We start from the raw sequence: 22956 nt of genomic DNA, 5'->3' as shown, positions 1-22956 counted from the left end.
CAAAGTATTTTGTGTTCTGATCTCAGACATACAGGCGCAGAAAACGACCAGCAGTGGACAGAATATGTGTAGGAGTTCCAGCGGGGGAGGTATCACTAAAAAAATCATTTGTAAACCATACTGCTGCTCTTTCAGTTGAAATGAACCGCTGGACAATAACGTGGAATTCAACTTAAATGTTCTGTGCAGTGTTTTGGGCTTCTTGGTGTAAACGGCGCAGGTAAAACCACAACCTTTAAAATGCTGACCGGAGACACCGATGTGACGTCAGGGGAGGCGTCAGTAGCTGGATACAGGTAGTGTTCAAACCATAAGGAGCCACTAGTTGTGAACTTCCATTGGATGTTAATGCTAATCATGACATGGGTTTTTCTTCAGTATTCTTACCAACATACTGGATGTGCACCAGAACATGGGCTACTGTCCTCAGTTTGATGCCATAGATGAACTGCTGACGGGGAGGGAGCACCTGTACCTGTACGCCCGCCTCCGAGGGATCCCTGAATCTGAGATTAGCAGAGTGAGACTCACAATTCACCTCCCATCCCTTACAGATCACATGACACGCACCAGGACAAAAACATAGTACACGACACTTAAAACAAAATTTTTTTGTACACTTCACTGTACACAAAAAACTACTGTATGTTAGGCTCTGTTAAATGAAATTCCATTCTGATACAATCTGGTATGTTTTCTGTAGGTGGCAGAATGGGGCATTCAGAAGCTGGGTCTGTCTGAATATGCCGGAAACTGTGCTGGTACCTACAGCGGGGGCAACAAGAGGAAGCTGTCTACTGCTATTGCTATGATTGGCTGTCCTCCTCTAGTGCTCCTGGTATGTTTTTCCTAAGCATTCTCATTGTCATTGTGTAAATCAAAATATTGGTGTAATGTAACCGTGTAAATGTGTGTAGGATGAGCCCACCACAGGAATGGACCCTCACTCTCGCCGGTTCCTGTGGACCGCCATTCTGAGTATCATCCGTGATGGGAGGGCAGTCGTTTTGACGTCGCACAGGCAAGAGTTTGATGTTAACCCAGGATTTCCCTAACAGGCTTCACTCTGATAATTAAAGAAGAATACAGTCTGTGTGTTACAGAGTGAAGAGCATCTCTGTTCATTTATCAGCTTAGACCAAGTTTTTAGAGTTCACAGTTCAGTATGAGACATTTTCTTGTGAAATGAAATGTCATATCACAGTTAAAATCGCAATATATCACAGTATAATTTTTGGCCAAGTCAGTGTGTAATGTTGCTCTCTCTCTCTCTCTCTCTCTCTCTCTCTCTCTCTCTCTATATATATATATATATATATATATATATATATATATATATACACTCACCTAAAGGATTATTAGGAACACCTGTTCAATTTCTCATTAATGCAATTATCTAATCAACCAATCACATGGCAGTTGCTTCAATGCATTTAGGGGTGTGGTCCTGGTCAAGACAATCTCCTGAACTCCAAACTGAATGTCAGAATGGGAAAGAAAGGTGATTTAAGCAATTTTGAGCGTGGCATGGTTGTTGGTGCCAGACGGGCCGGTCTGAGTATTTCACAATCTGCTCAGTTACTGGGATTTTCATGCGCAACCATTTCTAGGGTTTACAAAGAATGGTGTGAAAAGGGAAAAACATCCAGTATGCGGCAGTCCTATGGGCGAAAATGCCTTGTTGATGCTAGAGGTCAGAGGAGAATGGGCCGACTGATTCAAGCTGATAGAAGAGCAACTTGGACTGAAATAACCACTCGTTACAACCGAGGTATGCAGCAAAGCATTTGTGAAGCCACAACATGCACATCCTTGAGGCGGATGGGCTACAACAGCAGAAGACCCACCGGGTACCACTCATCTGCACTACAAATAGGAAAAAGAGGCTATAATTTGCACGAGCTCACCAAAATTGGACAGTTGAAGACGTTGCCTGGTCTGATGAGTCTCGACATTCAGATGGTAGAGTCAGAATTTGGCGTAAACAGAATGAGAACATGGATCCATCATGCCTTGTTACCACTGTGCAGGCTCGTGGTGGTGGTGTAATGGTGTGGGGGAAGTTTTCTTGGCACACTTTAGGCCCCTTAGTGCAAATTGGCCTACCTGAGCATTGTTTCTGACCATGTCCATCCCTTTATGACCACCATGTACCCATCCTCTGATGGCTACTTCCAGCAGGATAATGCACCATGTCACAAAGCTCGAATCATTTCAAATTGGTTTCTTGAACATGACAATAATTTATTTGATTGTTTGTTTGCATCTACAGTATGGAAGAATGTGAAGCCCTTTGTACTCGTTTGGCCATCATGGTCAATGGGACATTTAAGTGTCTGGGCACAATCCAGCATCTGAAATACAAGTGAGTACATTCTTTTGGAAAGTTTTATAAAAATTCAAGAATGCCATTTCCATATTACCACAAATCAACTTGTTCTTCCAGTGTTGAAGGGGTCCTGTTATACTTTTTTACATTTTCAACTTTATTTAGCATGTAATGTTGCTGACATTAAACATGACAAAGGTCTGCAAAGTTACAAAGTCACTCCAAAGGGAGTTTTTCCTCTATATCAGTATAACATTTTATTTTTGGGTCTTTTAAATAGTTGCTTATTTGCTTGCATATTACTAGAATATTGGCTGTTTATTAGTACTTATTAAACACATATTAATGCCTTATTATTCTACATGACCTTATTCTACATTCTTAATCCTACCCAATACCTAAACTTAACAACTACCTTACTAACTATTAATAAGCAGTAAATTAGGAGTTTATTGAGGGAAAAGTCTTTTAAAAATGAATATATGTTCTCCATACTAAAGTGTTACCCAGTAAACACTGTTTCTAAACTCCCTACAATGTCTCAATTCTAGTCCTGAGTTTTCTTCCAGGAACGTATATGTAACAATATCCCTCATTTAAATAATTACTGCCAAAACATATGCAAAAAAAAAAAAAAAAGCTGTGAGGCCTGGTTGAGTGTGTTGAAACTTGTGGTTATGGTAAGTGGCGTGACATTTCTGAAACGCACTAGAAACAATTAACAACACACTGATCCAGCCGATCAATCGGAGCACATTGCGAGGAGCTTCATGGAGATGAGAATTAATCAGAGTGTTATAGACAGACTGGGAAGAGAGATGCTGCAACAATGTCAAATATGTGAACAATAATGTGTTTTTTTAAACACTCAAGCATGAAATCCTATTCAACAAAATCAGGACTTTGTAAAAAAGCATAATAGTTCCCCTTTAAATGTTCAACTATTAAAGCTGATATGCATAATAACTTTAAACCATCAAATGGTCAACAAAACAAGTGCATACTTGATTTTATATGCATGTATTGATTGTACTTGCGGACAGGTTTGGAGGTGGCTATGTAGTCACGATGAAGATCAAAGCTGCAAAAGCAGGCCTGACTCCTGACCTGGTCCCGGCTGAGTCCTTCATGGATAGCAGCTTCCCGGGATGTATACAGCGAGAGAAACACTACAACACTTTACAATATGAAATCGCCGCTGCCTCACTGGCGCGAGTCTTCCAGCTGGTGTTGACCAACAAAGAGAGACTGAACATTGAGGACTACTCTGTGTCTCAGACCACATTAGACCAGGTGCGATGTGATACAGCATCAAGCAACAAATCTTTTTTCATGTCAGTCCTTACCAGCTGTTGACAGCATGTTAAGAGTTATTTTAACATTTCACTTTGACTGCAGACAAGAAAAATAGCTTGATTCTGTAGAATTGACATGCTGTGGATGCATTTAGGGACCTTTTATTAGGAATGGTTGAAATTCCCATGCAGAGACTGAATTCGATTTGCTCAGCAAATGTGACTGACAGGACTAACAGCTCATCTGTTTCACTGCCTTACAGGTGTTCGTGAGTTTTGCCAAGCAGCAATCAGGAGAGGATGACACTGTCCCCCCTCATCTCAGAGCATCAGGGTCAAGACGAGAGAAAAAGGTCTCGCCACTACAAAGAGTAGTGTCAAAAAACAGATAAAATGAACTCAGATGCTTCAAAGGGACAGTAACTCATGGCTGACAGCATGTTGTTCATGAAGTTCCCTAAAGCCAAATATATGTATTTATACACAAAACCAACTGTATCTATATTAAGTTTAATTTAATTTAATTGCCCTCGGTCCATAGCACTCTGAACCAAAGGTCAATCTACACCCAATGAAAGAGAACCTTCATTGACACATTAATACTGATTAAGCTCATTTGAAGTAGGTACAAAACTTGCTTTAGGTTCCCATACAATCTGAAATGTTTATTGTGTTTATACATTTGTAAATATTAGTGTTGCAATTTTTCTTTGTTGTACAAATCTCTCAAATGCTGAATGCAAGAGCATCTGCTACAGCACTGCCTGTGTACGCACTCACCAAAATGCTTCATTCTAATATAACTTTGATAATGCACTGATTTTGTACTGGTTAAACATCAACAGTATGAGCTCAAATAAATGTGAAATCTATAATCAAAACCTGAAATGTATGCAGCATTTTGCAGCATTGCGTTATTTCAAAAAAGTTACTTTTTATTGTTACTCTTTCTCATGGTCAGCTGGCTGGCACTTTCTCTGAAACACTTGATTTGGCTTGCAGTTGTTTTTTTAATGCAGTGAATACACACTTATGAGATCTACAAACAGCCAATCCCTGACCGTAAAAATTAGTGAGTAAGGCTGTGTGACTGTTTTGAAGAATGGAGAGATTCAATTGTATTTATCAGTAAATATTTTAAAGGGTTAGTTCACCCAGAAATTAAAATTCAGTCACCCTCAGGCCGTTACACACCCGTAAGACCTTCATTCATCTTCGAAACACAAATTAAGATATTTTTGATAAAATCCGATGTGAGGCCTCCATTGCCAGCAAGATAATTAACACTTTCAAAGCTACTAAAGACATTTTTAAAACAGTTCATGTGACTGCAGTGGTTCAACCTTAATGTTATGAAGTGACGAGGATACTTTTTGTGCATCAAAAAAAAAAAATTAAAAAAATAACGACTTTATTCAATAATATCTAGTGATGGGCGATTTCAAAACACTGCTTCATGAAGCTTTGAAGCTTTACGAATCGTTTCAAACCACTTTACGAATTGTTTCAAATCAGTGGTTCGCAGCATGTATCAAACTGCCAAAGTCACGCCCCCCAGTGGTGAACCACTGAAATTTCGAAACACTTATGACATAACAAAGCCTTGTTTACTGAAATCAGGTGACTTTGGCAGTTTGATACATGCCCCGAACCATTGATTCGAAACAAAAGATTCGTAAAGCTTCGAAGCTTCATGAAGCAGTGTTTTGAAATCGACCATCACTGGAAATTGTTGAATAAAGTCGTTCTTTTTTTTTTTTTCTTCGGTGCACAAAAAGTATTCTCGTCGCTTCATAACATTAAGGTTGAACCACTGTAGTCACATGAACTGTTTTAAATATGTCTTTAGTAGCTTTCTGGGCATCTGAAAGTGTTAATTATCTTGCTGGCAATAGAGGCCTCACTGAGCTGTCAGATTTTATCAAAAAATATCTTAATTTGTGTTCCGAAAATGAGTCTTATGGGTGTGGAATGGCATGAGGGTGAGTAATTAATAACAGAATTTTCATTTTTGGGTGAACTAACCCTTTAAGCAAATATAGTTTTAATATGCAATAATATAACAGATGGTTTTCAATAACAATAAACACTATTCAGTAAGATTGTTCTTACACCATGTCTTGAAAATACTGACATTTGAAAACTGACTCACTTATTTCTGGGAAATAACAAATCTTCAGTAATATTCTTTACTACAAAACACTTAGATATGTTCTGCAAAATGTTTTAATGGAATACAAAAATGAATACTCAACAATAAAAGAGGATCACACTGTACACCATGTTTTCTGCTTGATGGTCTGAAGACCTTCAATTGGGACTCAACTTCCACTCTTTGATGTAAAGCAAAAGTTTAAGTTTGTGTAACATACTCCTCCTGCACATAAGTATTAGTCACTGTTAGTATATCTTCCTCGAATTTGCTGTATAACCATAGTTTATGCTAGGTAAGCCTCTATATAATAAATTAATTACTAGTAATTACCATTCCATACTTCAGAGATTACATCACAAACTTAATTGAAAAAAAAAAAAAAAAAAAAAAAAATTAAAACTTAAAAAAAGGTCTGACAGAAATAATAGACTTATTTTGCTGCTTACACTATGATGTTTGGAGAGGAATCCAATGACAAAAGTGCATGTAGTTTCATCCTCCATCCAACAGATCTAGAAGAAGAGTGGAATGATGGCCGTTCTCAGGTCAGGATAGTCTTTGAATTGCTGGGTGTAGGTTTTATGCTTTTCCCGAGCCCATATAGTCATCTGAATAAACCCCAAAAATGTGAAAACTCCAACTGCAGAAATATGAAGGATTCATGGTTCTTATCAGGCAGGTGCAGCAAAATATTTACTTATAAAATACATACAGTGGAGCTCAAAAGTCTGAGACTACTGATAGATAGACAGACAGAGAGTCTTTTAATCTAAAGTGACAGTAAGATGTTACAAAAGATTTTTATTTTAAATAGATGCAGTTTATTGAACTTTCTATTCATAAAAGAAACCTAAAAAAGATGTATCACGGTTTCCACAGAAATATTGAGCAGCAAAAAAAAATTACAATTTCAACATTGATACTATTAAGAGAACTATTATTAATTAATTGAGTACCAATAATAATTGAGCACCGAATCAGCATTTTAGAATGATTTCTAAAGGATCATGTGACACTGAAGATGAGTAATGATGCTGAAAATTCAGCTTTGCCATCACAAGAATGACTGTTTTTACTGTTTTTTTGATCAAATAAATTCATAAGAGACTTCTTTCAAAAGCATTATAAAACTTTTGACTGTATAATCAGCATAACTATTTAATTTTTTTTAAATGTTACCCGAAAAATGCGCAATATTAAATATAGCTCATTAATTTTGCGTCATAAATACATAAACTTTAATTCCCAGCTTTCAATTAGATTTTTGCATATCCGAGTTGTGGTCTCAGACATTTGGACTCTCAGCAGATGGTTTGTAATACTGTGTACCTGGAAGACACTGTGTCATGACTGTGAAGCTGATCCATGATCCCACCTGGAAATAAATTCAGGTTTCAAATTTTGCATCACCGTGCAAAACACAGACAATATTTCACAAGATCACAAGGATACTTTAACCAGAAACATTTGACATATTTGTGATGTATCTGCTCGATACAGGTGTGGACACAGCCCCAGATGTTCCGAATGTCTCATTTACTGCTTTTTTGACATGAAAAAGCTCACTTTGTACACTTGACAAACCTCATATGTGTAGTTTGGGCAGGACACGAAGAAAAACAGCCAAGTGAATGGATTCTTTGTGGGATAAGGAATCTCTGTAGGCCTGGACCCTGTCGATGTGTGAGAAGATCATAAGGTTATGCGGTAATATATCTAATATAAGTGGATTCTATTCAAGAACTGAAGAGTTCAGGATTAATTCAGGAGAATGTCTAGTCTCTGAAGCAAGTACTAATGAGATATAATTTTACAGCATACACCCACACATTCCTTTATGTAAGGAAGAAAGAAATGGTAACCACAATCAATGGGTTTCACTGTCTTCACCCCCACACAACTAAAGAGATCTTTTTTAGGACTCACCATTACAGCTGATTCGATTCAGAATCAGATGAACAGAGAGATTGCCAAACTCACAGACCTGAAAAAAATGAAGAGACAAAGAGATGATGGAGAGAAACAGCTATCTAAAATTAAAACTGCACTAACTTGTAATTTGTGGCTCTCTAACTATTAAAAAATAAAGCTGCAGTGTATGCATCTTGTGGAGGAACATTGTTTTGGTTGTGCTTTGGTTCTGCTCTTCTGTGTGGATGAATGTAGTAGGAGGCACTGGTGTCACACTGATACAGGATATCTTATCAGAGCAGCTGGACACAAAAATAACGGTTTCTTCCAGTGATTTGCCATTTTGAATGATACATGGGTCAGTTTATCTCATTTGTTGTTGCAGTTTCAAGCTACGGATGCTGGAGATCAGTGTGTGGCAAGCAGGAAGGGACTGAGAGCCGTGAGCGAGGCTAGTGGCACAACTGTTAATGAGATTGACCTGAGTACCACACCCGTCTCGAGTCCCACGGAAGAACTCCAGAAGGATAAAAGGATTATAGAGGACCAGGTCTAGATTTTGTCTTGTTTTGTTTTAGTTTATGTGGCAGTCGTTTGTGAGGGGCTGCTTTACTTTCGCTTTGTTGTTTATGTTTATTTTGTCATTAAACTTATATTGAACATCTGCCAGTTCCTGCCTTTCCTAAATATAAACCTTGTTACAGTGGTGCCAAAACCTGGTAGAAGGAGGAAATTGCTGTCAAAGAGCCCTTGTCCATGTGGGAAATTTGTGATGCCATTGCATATGCCATCAGCTTTTCTGCTGACATTAAGGTTGAACCACTGTAGTCACATGGACTATTTTAACGATGTCTTTGCTACCTTTCTGGGCTTTGTCTGCCTATGTGTGGTTCAGATATCTCTCGGATTTACATTTACATTTACATTTATGCATTTGGCAGACGCTTTTATCCAAAGCGACTTACATTGCATTATACTATACATTTGTATCTGAGTATGTGCAATCCCTGGGATCGAACCCATGACCTTGGCATTGCTAGTGCCATGCTCTTTGATTTCATCAAAAATATCTCAATTTCTGTTTTGAAGATGAATGGCCTTACGGGTTTGAAACGACATGAGGGTGAGTAATTAATGAAAGAAATTTCATTTTTCGGTGAACTAACCCTTTAAGCCTCTTGATTCAGCCTTCGATTCATGCTTAAAGTAGCCCTTCAATTTCCCAACTAAAGAGTGTAGAAGTTATTTTACATTTTAGGCCAGATTATGATCCAAAGGTGCCTTCCTCAGTCCCAGGTATGTGCCATTTCACATATGACTACCTGCAGTCAATAGAATTAGTGTGATTTCATATGTGCTTCAGAGACCGGTCACATGGAAGCACACCCAAAGTGTCAACAACCTGATGCAGCGTCTCGTACCTACTCAAGGAACCCGGGTTACAGATGTAACCTGAGATGTTTTTAGCTGATCTCACATCAGTTTTATAAATTTGTAGACATTTCTAATGGCACATTTGTCATTTTCAAAAGAGAAGAGTTATAATTAAAAGTTTCATTTTAGCCAGATTAACCAAACAAAACAAGCCCTACAAATGAAAAAAAAAAAAAAAAAAAAACATTATACAGACACTTCATATTTAATGGTATTAGAAGATTTGTTAATAGCATTTAGTATAAAATACAGATTACACTTTCAATATTTGCAGTTTGTAAAAGGTGTTTGTATGCATGTTTGGGCTTTTTATGCATGTTTTGAGTTTTCTCTGACCAGCGTGTTGCAGTTTTAAGCACTTTGTCAAACTTGGATAAAGGGTTTGGAAGATGACTTTTAACACTCTCTGATTAATAACATTTTGTTTTTGTTTTGTTTTTTAAATCAAAGAAATTACACAATATAGCTTTAAATATTTGACTTAAGTAATAGAGATTTTGACATAGGTTTACATACCAAAAACACTGCCAGTGCGGAGTAGATTTGGAGTCTCCCATAGCCTAGAGAAGCAATCAGGAGTTAATATGAGACACACAAACTAATCTAATGTGTAACATAATGAGCACTTACTTGGTGGTGTGTAGAGTGGATGGTTGATGTAATATGCCTGCCATGATGCAAATCCCCAGTAGTACAAACAGAGCTAAAGAAATTACATTTTAAATTTGTGTAAGGATCTCATAACACACAGTAACTGCTTAAAGAAGAATACATGACTTAATGTTAAAGGCAAACCTTAATTTTATACTTTAGCTATGTTTTACTTAATTTAAGCTTTCTCATTTGCATTGTTAGCATTCACATGTGCAGGCAATAATTTTAACAACTCTTCCATATGGTCAAACCATATGTATTTTCAGTGTGTTGAAAGATAGTGTAGGGGCATAAATTAAACCAGCAAGACGACACTTAATGGAAAACAGCCAAATATCCCCCTTAAAGCTCCTCAATGCTTCACTGACACCACTGAACTAACGCCAATGTCATAAGCTCTTCAGATACATTAGCTAATGTTCCAAGACAGGAAAGATTGGGACAATAAGACTTTGGAAAGCATGTTGTCTTATTTTTTAGTGCTTAAAAACAGCAAGAGGCATATTATAAACAGAAAGAGAAAGAGTAAAAATTCATGAATATATTATATGAAAAAATGGACATAAACATACCAGCATGATGGTGCGTAAAGGTAATGTTCCGTCAGAAAAGCGATGGATAAAAATAGTTTCCACAAGCTTCTTAATGTAATGAAGAGAGTGGCACCAGCAAGCCAGTCTGTATCAGCAAGGTCAAATATAAAACACTAGCAAACGTTTGGTAAATTATTCATTATTAATTTTCTCACTGAAAGAAAAAGTTAAATGAACTGCATTTTTTTTTTTTATTAATTTTAAAATTGTGCTGCTATCTATAGTCAAAAATAATATTTAACACAACTACACAACCTAAATACATTATGTTACACCAACAAAACTGAATTTAAGTGTGTTAAATATTCTGTTCATCAACATACATCAAGTTCAGCTCATCTGAACTCTTTCACTCCAAACTCACTTGACAACTTTCAATGGACTTTGGGTGTAGTCATACTCATGCCTGTAGATGTATGGAAGCCGATAGTAGAATAGCAGGTAAATGAAAAGCGGCCCAAGACATTCTGCCAGAAATACCTACAATCAGCCCCAAACAAAAACATCATTACTGGCCTGCACACAATATGAACTGCTAATGTATAAAAAGGTTATATATATAAGATATATATATATCTTAGTATAAGATTGCTTTCTTTACCATAGTCCAACCTATCTGTGGGCCGAGGTCCTGAAAGAACATTGTTGCGGTCGTGCCAACTGGTAAATCCTCCAGCACATCATCATCACTGAGCGCCTTTCCCTCTGAGAAAAAATCAAGTCAGTCATAGACTCATAACATAAAGAAATATAAAGAGAAATGCACCTCAATTTAGACATTCTAAAAACAATATTTTCATAAATTATGCAGGATAAACAGATTTTTTTTTTTTTTTGAAAGCTGCAGTTTTCTCACTCTTGCCTTCTCCAGTTTGAAATGATGCCTGAATGCCTGACATTCTGGCAGGAGAAATGCAGACGGGCACATATGTGCCACAGCTGTTGCAGATCTAAGATTGCAAAAGCATCTGTCTACTGTATTAGGCTTTAGTTATGTGCATATATATATATATATATATATATATATATATATATATATATATATATGTATACAGTTATGGAAAAAATTAAGAGACCACTTAACATTGATTTCTGAACTTGGAGTGGTCTCTTAATTTTTTCCATAGCTGTATATATATATATATATATATATATATATATATATATATATATATATATATATATATATATGCAAGATTTTGCAATGCTGGTAAATACACAGGATGTCCAAAATAGAATAGAATAGAAAAAACAACTACAATAAAAATAAACAAACAAACAAACAAACAAAGTATGTTTACCAGGATGCAGCTTCAGTGCCTGTCTTGATGGATAAAACTTGGGATCTGCAGGGATTTCAAGAATTATAATATTTACAGCTTGGTCATATTACTAGACATATGTAAGCTTCAGGACTTGAATAAGCATATAAAATTTAGTCTTTGACTGTTTAAGAACAAAAATCACTTACAAATTTTGTGCAGCAATGTCTTGATCTCTGCTATGGTGGCATTGGGCTCCACCTGAGATAGTTCAAGATTTGAAACAAGAGGCCTTTGTTTACTCAAATATGATCTGTGGCCCAATGCCAGCGATGTTAAAAACTAAAACTAAAATATATATTCGATGAAAACACTCAAACTAAACAGAAATTAGAAATTTTGCCTTGGCAACTAACTGAAATAAAATAATTTGAAGTATTAAAATGACTAAAAACTAAATTGAAAAAACAAAAACTAAAAAATTTACAAAAACACAACAAAATAACTTAAATAAAAATCCATTTAGAAAAAAAAAAACAATTATAAACAATATAAAAAGAAAAAGAAATTCAAAATAATAATACCCTACTATAATAGTAGAGGGGCCGTTTACACGACACCCTTTCCAACTAAAAAACTGAAAACTTTTTATGCGTTTTGGCCATTCATTTACACGACAACGGCGTTTTGGTGGTCTAAAAAACGCAAACTTTTGAAAACGGGTTTCAAAGTGCAAGTTTTTGAAAACGGTCTCCGTGTAAACAACAAAAACGCGAATCTGTGAAAACGATGACGTCATGCACACGCGCATTACACGTTCAGTCTATAGTGTTTCATCGCCATCTATTGGCCTGACAGCAGAATTCAGCGTTTTTAGTCATTTTCGAGGATCCATGTAAACGGGGATAGTTTTGAAGAAAAAAAAAAAACTTTTCCGTTTTCAGTACATCGTTGTCGTGTAAATGTACCCTAAGGTGCACAAGCCAACGCACCTTATCCAGGTAGCAGAGTTGCGCCTTGCTCTTGGGGTCCAGGATCTCCACCTCAAAAAAGACATAATTCTTATCCTTGGTTGTACCAGCTTTCAGGCCGTGGTCACACCTGGCCTTTATGAAATGTGCTACGGTGAAGAGATCCCTTAAGTCCAGACATTCCATGATGCCTGAGGGCTGTAGGTGAGCCCTGATTTTGGTGGTTGGTATACTGATGCCAGGGAGGGTGAAGCGATCAGACCCTCACAGTCACATGGTAAGAGATGACATGCTCATGTTGACCTCACAGGCATATCCAGTTGAGTACCACAGCCAGAGTATCTGGTTGACATAGTTGCATAATTTTGCTCAGGATACCACATTTTAAGATTTCATGCTTACATGGCTTTTTATTTCCAGAAAACAGGGCCCGGTATGCCATGTCATAATTTATTGGGAGTATTTGTGAGCTATGTCTGCAGAAATATTCCTCTCATGCAGTGCAGGCACATGCGCACGGACGCACGCCTGCAAAGAGACGTGAGGGGCATGTCTTGGATTTAGAGCTGCGAGCTGGTCTAAATTTATCTCTTGACGGTGAGGGGCAATTCATCAGCCCTGTTGCACCTCTGAATTTCAATAACACTGTCAACTATCGTATCATCATCTGGTTTGAGTTTAATCCTTCTGGTAAGGGGAGACCGCCCCCCATCATGCTTTAAACATATACGGACTTTCATTGATATTCTAGCTTTAATTACCAGCTTAAAGTATGAAGAAAAGTAGAGCACAGCATTGCTGAGATACAGGATCAGGCCTGCTGTGAAAGTAGATGTGACCACACACAGAGATAGACCATAACAGAGCCATGATAATTAAACAACATACAACAATACAGCACAATAATAACAACTTTACACTTTACAATAAGGTCTCATTTGTTAACATTAGTTAATGCATTAGTTAACATAAACTAACAATGAAGATATTTTTACAGTATTTATTAATCTTTGTTAATGTTAGTTAATAAAACAGAGCTTGAGCATTAACTAATGTTCACAGAGACAACTTTTGATTTTAATAATGTATTTGTAAATGTAGAAATTATTAATAAAGAATAATTAATGCTGTAGAAGAACTGTTCATTGTTAATGTCAAGTTTATATATATATATATATATATATATATATATATATATATATATATATATATATATATATATATATATACCTGGAAGAGAAACATAATAATAATAATAATAATAAATAAATAAGTAAATAAAAAAATATAAAAAATGAGTACCTCGGTTTTGAAGTCGCGGTTCGGTATGGTTTTTGGTACAGCAGGAAGGGAGAAAACGAAACATAAAATGGCTTTTTTTTTTATTAAACAGTGGTTTATTGAACAAATTGTATTTTTGTCTTTAAATATATTAAATTAAATTATAACTAAAAGTTTCTTAAGGATAAAAAAATTATCTTAGCTAATGGTACAAACTATGTAGGGAGCCCTTGCACATTATGCTACTATAATATTAATGGTTAACAACTGAGCCCGAACTATTAGCCTAAATTCAATTGCTTTTTAATTTTAGATAAAATAATCAACACTCAAATAACAAATTGTATGCAAACATGTAAGCTGCACCTAAGGCCGTTTTTGCATTAAAGGGTTAGTTCACCCAAAAATGAAAATAATGTCATTTATTACTTACCCTCATGTCGTTCCACACCCGTAAGACCTTCGTTAATCTTCGGAACACAATTTAAGATATTTTAGTTGAAATCCAATGGCTCCGTGAAGCCTCCATAGGGAGCAATGTTACTTCCTCTCTGAAGAACCATAAAGGTACTAAAACATATTTAAATCGGTTCATGTGAGTACAGTGGTTCAATATTAATAGTATAAAGCGACGAGAATATTTTTGGTGCGCCAAAAAAAAAAAAGACTTATTTAGTGATGGCCGATTTCAAAACACTGCTTCATGAAGATTCGGAGCACAAATGAATCAGTGAGTTGAATCATGATTCGGATCGCGTGTCAAACTGCCAACGGCTGAAATCACGTGACTTTGGCGCTCCGAACAGCAGATTCGATACACTAATTCATTTGTGCTCCGAATCTTCCTGAAGCAGCTTTTTGAAATCGGCCATCACTAAATAAGTCGTTACTTTGTTTTTTTGGCGCTCCAAAAATATTCTCGTCGCTTTATAATATTAATATTAAACCACTGTACGCACATGAACTGATTTAAATATGTTTTTAGTACCTTTATGGATCTTGACAGAGGAAGTGACATTACTCCCTATGAAGGCCTCACGGAGCCATCGGATTTGAACTAAAATATCTGTGTTCCGAAGATTAATGAAGGTCTTACGGGTGTGAAACGACATGAGGGTAAGTAATAAATGACAGAATTTTCATTTTTGGGTGAACTTTAACTTCTAAATATTTTTACTCCAATTTGTTATTGAAATATAATCATTTCTACACAGTGATTGCATTTTTCATGATACATTAAATATTCAAGACATCACTAAAAGGTTAAGTAAAATATAATGAATAGGCTAATACAGTGCAAGATTTCATTTCTCTGACAAGCTACGTGGACACTGAATGGCTTTTCTGAGGTAACTTAAATGCTACATGACAGTTGTTTACAAGCTTTCATTGATGTCTTTCCGCCGTTGAAACACTGATTGAGCGATTACAAGAGACCGAAAGCCCTGTACCGAAACGGTTCGGTACGAATATGTGTACGTTACCGTTAAACCCCTATTATTTATTTAATTCAGCACCCTATTTAATGGTGTTGTAATGTGTTATTACATAGTTTAGAGACCCATATGAAGTCACAGATTAGTAGACCTAATGTTATGGTAAGAGCCGAAAACCATCATACTGCGAATATCGGTAAAATATTGTATAACTTTAGTTAAATCTAACTTAATAATTTTTTTTGTTAATTGTATTACTAGTAAGTCATGGGGATGGTACACACACACACACACACACACACACACACACACACACACACACACACACACACACACACACACACACACACACACACACACACACACACACAAAACCCCAGCTCATTAACTGCAGTAATCCTGCAGTTCATTGCATTCAGATATTTAAATGTTTCCATTTAAAACAGAACATCTGTGAGGGGGAAAAAAGCCAAAATGTAATTCAAGTAATTACCTCAAAATAGGCAACTCTATTAATGACTCCATGTCTCTTCCAGTCCTCCAAGTGAAATCCATGCCACGCAATTGATTCCCAGCCTCTGAAAGAATTAATGTTTTCATCCAGCATGTCCATATGAGCAGAATAGGCCATAATTCCTCATATGTAACCCTGCTTTGCCTTTGTTGAATGAAATGTTATCTATCAGTCCACTAAATATCTTCTGCTGAATCCTAATGAGGATGTCAAATGGAGAGTAACTGCTCTCTACTGCTGGAAATAAATAGACAGTTGTCTCCAGTGATCAATACAGTGGATAATTAGCCATAGAACCAGGCATAGAGGTGCTGAGGATGGGACAACTGTGCTAATTACAGTGAATGACAGAACAGTGTGCAGGAAGAGAGTAAATGCTGTTGTAATTGGAAGAAGTGGGTGAGTTTCTTTCATAATGAGCAATGAGTTCAGTTCACAGACGACACAGTGATTTTGTTACACAATTTTCCTGCCTTACTAAAAAAATTGAGAACTCTGATGATGTCCCTTGTTCATTAACTCATAATTTTATAGTTTTTCACCGCTAGAAGGCAGCACTCACTCTCTTTACAGTACACAAGAGTTTCTTCTGTTGCTATGTTCATTCTTATACAGCAGAATAATGCTATTCAGTATTAAAACCTAACTGTTTTTTAGTAGTAATTTTTTTTAGTAGTTTTAAATCCTAACTAGGATTTAATACTACTATTCAGTATTAAATCCTAGCTTTTTCAAGCCATTTTTTCCCCTGGAAATCTCTAATGTTTGGTGGTTTTGGATTTATGGTTATTCTTGAAGAGATTTTCATGTTCTACAATGAATTTTGAATTCACTGTGTAAGAAATTGTACATTGCTAACAGGATATACAAGAACGCAGGTTGTCGGATTCTTCAAACACGCAGACTCACATATCTGTATTGTAGTCTTTCAGAAACATTTTTTTTAATTTTAATAAAAAATTTTTTTTGAAGAGCTTTAACCTGTAACTTATGCTGTAAAACAAACCTTATTTTATTTAAAATCTAAGGCGACTCCAGAAACGGTATGATAACCCTTGAACTGAATACCAATGGAACTAGCAATATAAAAAATGGATAGAAACAAAGAAAGTAAAGGCATTTCCAATTCCAGATGGATTTGAAGAGGGAAATGGGGAACTAATTATTTTAACATCCTATAATTATTCTGAGAGGACCTGCTTGGGTTGATTGTTGATGGGAACCAGCATTTTCCCCAGTAGAGATGTTTGTCCGGTTATTTGTTTTAGAGATAAAATGCAGATGCTGTTGAAACCTTGATACATGAGATTTAATCAGTGATTCTTTCTACTGACCTTCATTTCCATGACCAAAGGGGAACATTAAGATATGCTGAAGATGATTTAGGGCAGCTCTGGGCTGGTATAGTGGGACACGCTCTCTTGAGTCAACTATGGAAATCCTGAATCTTAAAAAGAGTTTATAAGGCAGCAAAGGCTCACTTACCCTATTTTTAGATATTGACAGTTTTTGGTAATTTATCTAAAAACACTACGCACATCACTAGTGATGTCATAAAAAACATGGGTTTCCATATTTTATAGGGATTTCCATAGACATAACATATTTTTATACTGTACAAACTGTACATTCTATCCCCTAACCCCATCACAGACAACTTGCTGCATTTAATATGAGTTATAAGGTGTTTTCCTCGTGTCCCCATAGGGTTTACCAGGACCCGCCCCCCCCCCCCCCCCCCACACACACACACACAAACACTGCATTCCTATCATTATGGGGACATTCCATAGTCATAATGATTTTTATACTGTACAAACTGTATATTCTGTATATACCTTATACTAACCCTAAACCTACCCATCACAGAAAACTTTCTGAATTTTTACATTTTCAAAAAATATCATTTTGTATGATTTATAAGCTTATTTCCTTATGGGGACCTAAAAAAATGTCCCCTCAAGGACAAAATTTACTGGTATTACTATACTTGTGGGGACATTTGGTCCCCATAACGTAGGGAATACCAGTACTCACACAACCCTCATACTGAAAACATATATGACCGATAAATCACTCAAATCTTCTTGCTATTTTTAATACAGGTAGATATATATGAATTTAAAGACATAAACAGCTAGATGAAGGAAAAAAAAAAAAAAAAATTAATTTAAAGGGCTAATAAAAAATATAGTACAGCAGGTTTTCAGTAGGTTTTCAAAATGTTTATAAAATGGTTCTTAAAGTCTCTTAAAAATACAGTAAAAACTATAATATTGTGAAATAATTTAAAATAACTGTTTTCTATTTCAATATATTTTAAAATGTAATTTATTCCTGTGATAGAAAAGCTGAATTTTCAGCATCATTACTCCAGTCTTCAGTGTCACATGATCCTTCAGAAATCATTCTAATGTGCTGATCTGGTGTTTATGAAACATTTCTCATTATCAATGATAAAAACAGCTTGATTTTTATGTGAAATCCGTAATACATTTTCCCAGGATCCACAAAGAACAACATTTATTTGAAATAGAAATATTTTGAATGATTACTGTCACTTTTGATCAATTTAATGCATCCTTAATTAATAAAAGTACACATTTATTTAAAAAAAAAAATGGTAGTGTGAATCTCGCTAACTAAATAGTAATTAATTCAAATGGCTAATTAAAATGTAGTACAGTGGAAAAATGCAATGTGTGTGTGTGTGTGTGTGTGTGTGTTTGTGTGTGTGTGTGTATTATATCGAAAGATAATAGCATAAAAAATGGCCGTGCACAGTTATTGAGCTCATTTTTGACTTCACTCGATATTGTTTATATGCAGCTGAAAGCTATTAAATGCACATTCTGAGGAACGTGACATGGTATCTTTCTAATTTCACCATGTCTAATGTATTCAGAGCCAGTCACTTTGACACTCCACCTGAGAGCTGAGTCAACTTCATACGCCTGCAACACCCACAGGCCTGCTGCTCGGCCACAGGAACTTAAGTCCATTTACTCCGTTTTTCTCGCTGTGCCTGTGCTTTTCTTCTCCTCTGTCTTTTTTTGCTTTCTCTCTTTCTCCCCTTCATTTTCTTCTTCAAAGTCTCATCTCTGGCTGCCTGCTGAGAGGGTTGTTGAGAAAGTTAATTTTAGTGTTGGCTTATATGCTATGCTTGGCCTGTCTCAGTCAGCACCTGCCCTAGCTTTGATACGGGGTGACAGTCTGCCCGATTCATCTGCCCAGGAGCTGTCAGTCAAACGGCCATCATGGGCATTGTAGTCAACACTGAGACACCCCAGAGCACCGGGCTGACCGGAGCCAGGTCACACACGACAAATTACAAGGAGACCCTCATTCATTTTTCTCATAATAAGCTAGTGATTAAATTGTCTGTCATAGACACATCTTTAATGTGATGTGTGAATAGAACTGAATGGACAAGTGGTGGACCGATCCAAATTTCACCTTACATGTGAGTGCATTTGTAAAAAGATTAAGCTATGATTTCCTACAAGTAAGAGCTTCATAGTGTTTTATTTGACTGAAAACTGCAAAAGTGAGAAGTATGTTATCACTTGGTGGCACAGGGTTACAGTGATGTTCATTGATAAATAAAGAATATCATTTACTCACCCTGGTGTTGTTTTAATGTCGTACACCCTTCTTTCTTTTTCGGACCACAAAAGGATAATTATCCTGATCGTGAGAAAACTTTTTCGGATCTACACGATTCACATATTTTGATTCAAAACAGCGAATTTTGCCAAAAAGTGACTAGTTTGCAGGTATGAATAATCCATGTTCCTGGATCAACATCTTTATTGATTATGGAACAGCATTCCAATCAACCAATCAGATTTATGTTTAAGTTTAGGCTAACAGCCAGTGTTAGGTGCTTCTACATCAGTGTTATTTACCTAATATTTCCTCCTGATTTTCAGGGGAAGTTACGGAGCATCTATTTACACTAAGTGCAAATTGATAGTTTTCACGTGACGTCACGCCCTGAGGGAAACAGCCCCGCCGGCGGGCAAATCAATGCTTTCCTCCATTGCCCGCCAGTCATTTTTGCCAGGTTTGTGGTAAGATCTATTGTAGTTAGACTGACCAAATTCAAAATACACCTTACTGATTATGTGTACTTTGTACAGGCAAACAAATGAACACAGAATATTAATGCAGCACAAGGTTTTCTCGTTAAAGGATTAGTTAACTTTCAAATTAAAATTTCCTGATAATTTACTCACCCCCATGTCAACCAAGATGTCCATGTCCTTCTTTCTTCAGTCGAAAAGAAATTAAGGTTTTTGATTAAAACATTCCAGGATTTTTCTCCATATAGTGGACTTCAATGGACCCCAAACAGTTGAAGGTCAAAATTACAGTTTCAGTGCAGCTTCAAAGGGCTCTACGTGATCCCAGACGAGAAATAAGGGTCTTATCTAGAGAAAACATTGCTCATTTTCTAAATTTTTTTTTTTCAATTTTATACATTTTAACCATAAATGCTCATCTTGAACTAGCTTTGAACTAAAGTTTGAACTAAATTCTCATATACAATATGCAAGTATATAACAACTAGTTCAAACTTTGACCTGTGGAGGGCAGTAATACACTTAGCAGCATCTACACTGTCGGAATTCTAATAGAGAAGAAGAAGAGAGCTAGTTCAAGATGAGCATTTATGGTTAAAACGTATATAATTTTTAACTTTTTTTTTTTTAGAAAATGAGCAATGGTTTCTCTAGATAAGACCCTTATTTCTCATCTGGGATCGTGTAGAACACTTTGAAGCTGCACCAGAACTGTAATTTTGACCTTCATCCGTTTGGGCTCCATTGAAGTCCACTATATGGAGAAAAATCCTGGAGTGTTTTCATCAAAAACCTTAATATCTTTTTGACTGAAGAAAGAAGGACACGGACATCTTGGATGGCATGGAGGTGAGTAAATTATCAGGAAATTTTTATTTGAAAGTGAACTACTCCTTTAAGCATTTTTTCCATCGAAAACCATTATAAAGAAAACGGATTGCGTTCAAATTCTGGGCTCATCTGCTCGCCTGTATATAGTAGGCACCATCAAAAAGGGTTCAACTGAATTTGATCTTTAAATATCACTGTTTTAATACATTAAGGCACTTTAAGGGTGGGTTGCACTAAGGATTCTTTAGCCTGCTGTCAGTTCACCCTCTGCCTATGCTGCTTGATCAGCCCTTTCATTCTAACAGTCTTTCTGCATAGTTAATCTGCATTTAAAAATTAAGTGGTGCAACACAATTCGATTTAAAATAAAACCCAGATAAACATCCTTGATTAGTGTTAAACTTTGCTCAATTTAATCCTTATTGGTACGGCACCATATGCCTTGCATTTTATGCTAGACTGGCAAGAGAAAACGAGCAAGGCTTGCAACACTTGCGTTAATAGTTACCAAAGAGGGTACAGTAGGCTATATGTGCGCACTAATCATTTTGAGGACAAAATCCCATGGACTTCATCCTGATTCAGAGTTCCATGTAGGATATGAACATTTTCACTGTAGCTAACTTATTGTCACGTTCCCACGAGTTAATATGACGATCCCACAAATGAATATCTTGTGGCCACGACAAAACCAAGTGAACCGAACATGTCTCCTCCCGGTCACTGTAGTATTAGGCCTTTTTAATGAACCTTGACTCCTGACTTTGGCTGTTGGTACATAGATACTTTTTTTTCTAGGCATTGTATTTCATGTCGCTTTCGTTAAATAGAAAATTTTTTTTTTTTTTTCATATTGTATACCCAGTATTGCCAAATTGCTACTTTTACACTGTTCCCGCGGGTTGTTTTTCATGTCCGCAGGTTGAAGCGACCCCAAATAACATAATATTTAGCCCCTGAAATACCAGGGTAACCCGCCAAAAACACGGATTTTACCCCCCAGAACGCATTTTTACTGGGGGACCCACCATGAAACGCAATTAGGCTAGTTTTGGGTAGGGATTGGGCGGGTTTTATTGTGAAAACCGGGCAACCCCGCGTATACCCCCAGAACGCTTGGAATATACTACACATCTTGCATGGGATCATTGTGTGATACTTTTGCATCTTTTAAAAGCTTCAAATAGGAACAGTCAGAGAATTACATAGAGATATTTCTATTTGACTCTTTTATATCACTTTATCACATTAATCATCCATAATTATAACACAGCTCTCTGGAATACTTGATTTTGATTGGTCATTTGAACTAAACAATAAAACTAAATCTATTCATTTGTTTATTCATTTGAAGCAGGGAAATATACAGTATAGTCAGATTGTTATTATAGCAAGTTAAACCCCTTCAAAATCTAGAGGGATACAAGACGTGATCGTGATCCCCATCAGAGTTTATTTTGCGATAACAACCGGTTGACTGTGTGTATTATCCCTTTCATAAACATACTTATTCTCACTCGGCTGAATAATGTTTGTCTGATTCAGGGGCCTGCAGAAATGTGTTGACTGAAGTGAAATTGTGTTCGACAGACTAGCTCTGTCGTTTGAGTTGCTTCTGAATAAGCAGATGGGAAGTGAAACAACATCAGCAAATGTTCCTTTTAGGGGAAATTAATGACTTTGTTTGAGATATTTGTCATTGAGGTTTATGAATATTGATGGAGCATCATCTGGCAAAGAACTCACTGAATCACATGTGTTGAGAAAACAACAGCATAATTAGCTGATCCGTGTGAATGTTTGAACATTCTGAATCTTCCGTCACTAACATTCATTGAGCAGGGACAGGAATTCTGAACACAAGAATTAGGGTTTTTCCAGAGATATTTAAATTCTCTTTGTCACTAAATAAAGAATCTTTTCCCACATGCTTTGGGATAATTAATATAGGAAAGTGTAGAAAACGTTTGATTTTTCTTTTGATGTTGATGAAAAATGATCTTTCATCAATATCAAAAGCAAAATCACAAAGCCCTCTGTGAATTTCAAAAATTCTTTCATCCACAGATTACCTAGTGTAGAAAAAAAAAGCAAGCACGAACAAAGCCTTTGTTGCATTATGTTTGAAAATATGAGGTATATATTATTGAATAATAGCATTTCAGACAAAGCACCCCAGATTAGACTGTATGACTGCTGTCTGCA

General features: G+C 36.3%; 2 protein-coding genes across 3 annotated transcripts in view; one reads left to right on the top strand and one right to left on the bottom strand.

The window, feature by feature from the left end:
* The window catches only part of abca4b (ATP-binding cassette, sub-family A (ABC1), member 4b), a 47502-nt gene extending 43074 nt beyond the window's left edge, over positions 1–4428 (top strand). For both annotated transcript variants that reach the window (XM_067363825.1, XM_067363824.1), the window contains exons 43-50: positions 27–89; positions 190–296; positions 379–520; positions 704–838; positions 918–1021; positions 2273–2365; positions 3373–3622; positions 3888–4428. In XM_067363825.1, coding sequence (XP_067219926.1) covers positions 27–89; positions 190–296; positions 379–520; positions 704–838; positions 918–1021; positions 2273–2365; positions 3373–3622; positions 3888–4016 — 1023 coding nt within the window. In that variant the 3' untranslated portion in view covers positions 4017–4428. The remainder of the gene's footprint in view (positions 1–26; positions 90–189; positions 297–378; positions 521–703; positions 839–917; positions 1022–2272; positions 2366–3372; positions 3623–3887) is intronic.
* A 1416-nt stretch (positions 4429–5844) lies between these two features.
* Positions 5845–12792, bottom strand: tecrl2b (trans-2,3-enoyl-CoA reductase-like 2b). The gene is made up of 12 exons (XM_067363826.1): positions 12626–12792; positions 11843–11894; positions 11673–11717; positions 10973–11076; positions 10736–10851; positions 10351–10456; positions 9755–9827; positions 9641–9684; positions 7706–7763; positions 7364–7452; positions 7109–7154; positions 5845–6419 (listed from the first exon to the last, which is right to left on the bottom strand). Exons 1-12 carry the CDS (start codon positions 12788–12790, stop codon positions 6292–6294), a joined length of 1026 nt encoding a protein of 341 aa, XP_067219927.1. The 5' UTR covers positions 12791–12792; the 3' UTR covers positions 5845–6291.
* Positions 12793–22956: the final 10164 nt, after the last annotated feature.

Source organism: Chanodichthys erythropterus, chromosome 16 (genome assembly GCF_024489055.1).
Source record: "Chanodichthys erythropterus isolate Z2021 chromosome 16, ASM2448905v1, whole genome shotgun sequence".
NCBI classification, from domain to species: Eukaryota; Metazoa; Chordata; class Actinopteri; order Cypriniformes; family Xenocyprididae; genus Chanodichthys; species Chanodichthys erythropterus.
Note: the sequence above shows the minus strand (reverse complement) of the source record. Positions and strands in the feature narration are given on the sequence as shown.

Bases quoted from the DNA above. Each gene is read 5' to 3' on its own strand.
- tecrl2b (XM_067363826.1), bottom strand. From the start codon at position 12,790: ATGGAATGTCTGGACTTAAGGGATCTCTTCACCGTAGCACATTTCATA. The intron at 7,453-7,705 runs GTGAGTCCTAAA...ACACATCGACAG, and splicing joins GAATCGAATCAGCTGTAATG to GGTCCAGGCCTACAGAGATT. The intron at 7,155-7,363 runs GTTTGTCAAGTG...ATTTATTTCCAG, and splicing joins GCCCAAACTACACATATGAG to GTGGGATCATGGATCAGCTT.